At 43.2% G+C, this 5899-nt stretch overlaps 1 protein-coding gene across 1 annotated transcript; it reads right to left on the reverse strand.

Annotated features, from left to right (window-relative positions):
• Positions 1-799: 799 nt before the first annotated feature.
• On the reverse strand, positions 800-3892 carry LOC123181722 (ran-binding protein 1 homolog c). The gene is made up of 4 exons (XM_044594046.1): positions 3583-3892; positions 3344-3495; positions 3102-3227; positions 800-1400 (listed from the first exon to the last, which is right to left on the reverse strand). Exons 1-4 carry the CDS (start codon positions 3759-3761, stop codon positions 1189-1191), a joined length of 669 nt encoding a protein of 222 aa, XP_044449981.1. The 5' UTR covers positions 3762-3892; the 3' UTR covers positions 800-1188.
• Between the last annotated feature and the right edge of the window lie 2007 nt (positions 3893-5899).

The raw sequence follows: 5899 nt of genomic DNA on the forward strand, positions 1-5899 counted from the left end.
CTTCCTGATGAACATACCAGGATCATGCCTGGTTATGGTTGGAGACCACCCGACCCAGAGTGGCTCAAGATAAATACAGACGCTAGCGTCTCGCTGACTGAAAACAGAAGCGGAGCGGGGGGTCTTGCTCGAACCTCATCCGCCTCATGTCACGGATCCGCTCATCGCAGAAGCCCTGGCTCTACAAGACGGAGTCATCTTTGGCAAGCTTCGAGGTTCTTCGCGAGTGGTGCTCAAAGTAGATTGTCTGGAGCTGGTACAGCTCTGGAACTCGCGACAATTTTCGCACTCTGTCATAGCGCCTATTCTTCTCGAAATTGAAGGGCTAGCCTCAACTTTCCTTAGTTTTGATGTTCATCATGTATTGAGACAAGCTAACAACTCAGCGCACCTTTGTGCAAAGCATGCGAGCACACTGGGAGTGACTGATTGTTGGATGGACTCTCCTCCCGGCTTCCTAGTGACGAGCCTGATGGTTGATTGCGCTGGAGCCGGTTTTGATTGAATAAAGCTCTATGTTTCTCGCAAAAAAAAAAGAAAAAAAGAAAGATGATCTGATACTTGCCATAGTAGTAAAACAATATGAACTCCCTAAAAAAAAGTAAAAACAATATAAACTGGCACCAAACATGCTCCGTCAAGATTATGCAACTAAGTTTTCTTTTGTACAGTCTCAGCTCTAATGTATCCAAATCTACTGACTTCAAACTTTGTAACAGGCGCATGCTAGCTGCCCACCGACGATCAGGAGCGGCTTCTCACATGTAAGAACAAAACAATAAGGAACTGGCATATCAAATGCGTAAAAATAATATAGCAAGTGATTTATAGAAGTTGTATGCAATCCATAACCAGCACATGCAACTCAAATACCCACAATTCAAACCCAAAATGTTCCAAACTCAATACTCATGGACTACATTTCGAGTTCTTGACAAAAGCAAGACAACACCATCCAAAAGCCATGCGAGCAGATATTTTACATAACAATAAATACTCAGACGCGTGAACACCCAGTGGGGGTGAAGATGGACTCTGCTCAAGACACCTTCTGACTGTCTCAAAAAGTTCTCAGCATATTTCATCGTCAACGACTACCAACTTCCGTCAACAGGAAGGACCGACAAACTGACTCTTGCCACCGAGCAATGCTCAGCGGTACCATTGTGACGGGCGTTGCTCTGCCCACTACTCTGAGGGGGCTGTCGCGGCTTTGGTTTCTGTCTCCTTGCTAGCATCAGTTGATTCCTCCTTAGCTGCGCTTTCCTCAGGTTTGCTTTCGCTTACACTAAGTTTCTCCAGCAGTCCAGCTGCGGAAGAACCTTCTTCGCTTTCACCGCCTTCATTCTTTGCAAGCGACTCAGCGATCTCATCAACTAAGTCTTTAAACTTCTTGCAATCTAAAAAATAGATAAGAAGGGAGTCATTAGCAGAGACATTCAACTATTTCAAAGTCTGCACTTAGTAAAACATAAATATGGAGCATCAGCACACTATCACTATGGTGGCATAGAGCAAAAGAAATTGCACAACTTTCAGTTGACCTCTGGTTGACTGGGGCAACACATGGAAAACACTGCAGGTGTGTTTAGTTTCTAAACGTTAATGCTAACCCTGGGTGTTTGGTAGAGGAAAGTTAATTTTGCCAAGCAATTCTGGGCTAGAAAATCTTTACTCCACTGGGAGAGCCTATACAGCTCTCTTCTGACGGCAATAACAGAGAAAAATGCAGAGTTAAACTGTTGTCCTGCTAGTGGGTGTAGATACTGCTGCTTGAATATGCTCAGGTTGGATTAGCTAACCACATATCAAACAAGTACCTCTGCCTGGGTAGGGTATAGCTCAAACAGGCCAGTGGAGCCTAGCCTAGGTAAACTAGGTGAGCCAATGATCCAAAGGCTCCCTATGCAGCTTAAACATGACTACTTGAACAGGGTATCAGCGAGATTTGCAGGAGAGATGTTATAGCTAAAGATAAGATTGAGCGACAGCCATAAGTAGCAAAATATTTATATATCTAAATGTGCAGCTGCTACTTGGATGAAATAATAAATACTACACAAGAAATACTGAGCAAGTCAGTAGGTTAAACAAGACAGTATATGCCTAATTATAGTACTTCACAGAATCACAATCAAAATGCTGCATTGAGCATGACTAAAAACAAAGACTAACATGTGTGGCGGAGCTAGCATGCACCATTTATCACAAATCAGGCATGGCTACTAGTGGGGAAAACAACACGAAACAAAAGAACTGGGACAGTGCATTATTCCAAATTATGTCAGGAACCTATGAAACTACAAGTTTGCAACTTATCATCCCTAAAAAGTTGTAACAGGTTACAACCAGATATTGATTGCAGCGACCCACAAGGCGGCAAAAAAGGTGCAATTTTGAAGCTACAAATATCATCCATACCCTACCACTGGAAATACTTAATTAATGTATAAATACTCGGCAACTGGAATTAAAAATGTCAATTAGAGAGGATCCCTGTGACCACTAACATAAACAAAGCAGCAAAAAGAACTTCCATGTGGATCTACAGGAAAACCGTTGAGACATGATATTATGATATAGCTAGGACGTTACAACTTAAATTTAGAAGAACCTTGAATGTTAAAAATTCACAAACATCAAGAGTCGCATGAAAACAATGATAGGTTGTGGTCGTGTCACCTTCACTATGACAAGGAATGGCCTTGCCTCTTGGAACATTGCCCTTATTATACCAAATCCACCTACCCCCAATCATGAAAGGTATTTTTTATGATCCTTTATCCCAAATAGTAGATTACTACAAGATCACATGCTTAAGATGTAATTTCTGATAAAGAGTGCCAACACACACCCTAAATATGTTGTTTTGCTGATGATTCACCGAGCCTCGTAAATACTAAATTGCTAAAAGAAAAATTCACGTGCTCAAGACAAAACACAACGTTCAGCTATAGAATGTAACCAGGTCAGGATTCACTAGTGTCTCACAAAGCATACAAAAGAAACTACTAATGCTACAAACAAGGTGATCTAGCATGTTATCCAACCAAGTCAACCACGCAAGACACACGCACGCGGAAATAGAGTTTAGAACTCACTCTCAACGGTGCCAAACCGGATGGCAAACATCTCATCCTTAAGTTCTCCGTCAGCAAAGTCTGCCGCGTGCCAGACACAGGACTTGTCGCTGCCGGCGTGTTCCTGCATCTTCGTGGTCGAGATCACTGCACACAGAGAGGATCAAGGCCATAACCGTGAGACGAGATCCTGTGATGAATCTACTTGAAGCAACTGAGCGATCGGAACTAAAGGAGCAAAATCTGAGGAAACAACTACAGACCTAGGTGATTGGCGCAGATCTTAAGTGTCTTGGCCTGGCGCATAACAAGGCGGACCTTGCCGTTCTCCTTGTGCTTGAGCAGCTTGACGGTGCCCGTGCCCCTCTCCTTCCACTGGTTCCCATCCTTGTCGAACCTGTATAGCTTCGCCTTCCTGCACATCGCCGCACGAACCCGTCCAAAAATCAGCGCCAGATCGAGCCGAAACGAGCAGAACTAGGGGGGACGAGGGGGAGCTTACATGTCGAGGAGAGAGTCCTCGTCCTCCTCGCCGGTGGTGACGGCGACCTCCTCGAGCCGCACGATGGGGGCGACCTGGGCACCGGTGTCCTCCTCCTCGCCGGCAGCGGCCGCGGCGGCGGAGTCCTCGCCTTCCTCCTCCGCGACGGGGCGCTCCACGACGGGCTCCTTGTCCGCCATCGGAAGGGTTGGGCGGCGGCGCGCTTGCTACTTCCGAGTCGACGCGGCGGCGAGAGGGGGGGACGAAGAGAGACGCCGAGGGAAGTTTTGGGAGGTCGGTCGAGAGGAGGGGGGCGGCCGTAAAAGGGCAGTGCGCTAGGGTTTTTGTGTACCACGGAGGGGGAGGCGCCGCCACAGAAGTGGGGCCCACTGGAAGCGTGATGGGGCGAGGCCCTGGCGTAGGGTCACCGTCGGAACTGCGTGTTAACAACGCCACTGCCGATTAGCAACGGCGTCAGTTTTTCTTCCAACAATCTTTTCTTTTCTTTTGCAACTAAAAATAGCTTTTCTTTGCCCCTTCCGGGACATACAAAAAAAAAACTTTTCTTTTGTGACTTTTAAAATTTTGAATAAATAATTTGTTACTAGTTCACCTTATGAAGGCTACTAGAGACTGAGTTCATATTAAGATTGACAAACTTGCCACAAATGACTTTGAAGTCGATGGTCGCACTGAACGCACATCACCGAAAGAACTGGAATAAATCCAGAAAAATGTGACCACCAATGCTAAGCCTAAGATTTGAACCATCGTAGTTACGTTCAGTTCGTTGTTTACAATAGTTGCAAAATCACCACACATATCTTGTAGTCCACATGTACATTGTCTCCCGCTAAACATAAAAATCTGAAACAAATCCAAAAAATTACAAACACCCATGTAAGATATAAAACTTGAATACAAATTCCATTATAAGCAACTTATCTATCTAAACTACGACTCGAGAAAGAGGTGAACAACTTTTAGTCATTCAAAATGTTTTTAAGGTGCATAATTAAGTCTAGACTAGTGCCATCCTTGGGAAAAAAATCCAGACTAGTGTGGAAAAAAACTATGTTCACACAACCTTTGCAACCAGACATATCGATCTAATGCTTGAGATAGAATAAGTTTTGTAACAAAATATTACCGACGTCACTAATGTTTTTTTCCTTTATTAGATTTTCTTATAACCTCTCTTTAATTGTATCTTGTGAGGATTTATTCTACGTTATTTTTGCGAAAATAAGATTCTCGTACATTTTTTATGTGGCTATGTAATATATGATCGTTGAATTTATGGTGACGTTCTTTTATCTAAATTAGGCTTGATGAATGTTATGCCATTTTGATTATTATGTTGACTTTGTCACTATCGTCGAACTTCGGGGCATGCATTTGGCTTTGGCTTTAGTGTGTGGATGGGCTCAACTCTGTGTTTCAGTAAATGTTCAACATATGGGCCAAGCTCGGGCTAAACATTGAACACCTGGGGCTTTCGCAAGGCTGACCAAAAACTTTACAAAAAGGCCATATTTACATATCACTGGCTGGTCGATCGACCAATTAATAATGACCAACATCACTAATGGGTTGACCAATTAGTCATAATTATTGCAGACAACCAAGGGTTGGTCGGTAGTGATCGATCGTCCCACTTCAACCGGGCAGTTAGGATTGCACTGCCTCGTACACGTATGTACATGGACATAACAAATGATATCATATGTAAAACATTGCACATTATCACATATAGGCTTGGTATAAATAGTGTGTATCAACGCATACAGGCGTAGTGTCAACATTGCATATCAACAAATACAAACACATGTTGCATATCATCGCATAGTCTCTATTTGTCACGTATCATCTATGGCAGCATATTATTAACATCGCATTTCGTCCTTATCACTTAGCATATATACATTGCAAAGATTTTGTTGGTTACGTCATTGTTGTCCCATCTCGCCTCTATATGTCTGATCTCGTCGCATATATCCAGTCTATCCATGTATACCCAAATATATGTCATTTAGAGCCTCGGTCAAGATATTTAGAGTGGTGCAAAATTGCTCATATAGCTAGTTTTGCAAAAGAATGACTCGGACCAAACATTGTTGCATTGAACACGTAGGCACTCCTCATCCTAACCGATTATGTAATAATCACAAACAACTATTGAGATAGTTTGTAGCGCGTACATAATCAGATAGGATACAAAATCACCCGCGAACGATTGGAAAGGACATCAAGGTCTAAGTTACTCTTTCAAAACCTAGATAATATATTAGTTTCTATCTTATAGTGGGTTTCCCATCATCAGCGAAATCCAAAGTTG

Source organism: Triticum aestivum, chromosome 1D (assembly GCF_018294505.1).
Source record: "Triticum aestivum cultivar Chinese Spring chromosome 1D, IWGSC CS RefSeq v2.1, whole genome shotgun sequence".
Classification (NCBI taxonomy): domain Eukaryota; kingdom Viridiplantae; phylum Streptophyta; class Magnoliopsida; order Poales; family Poaceae; genus Triticum; species Triticum aestivum.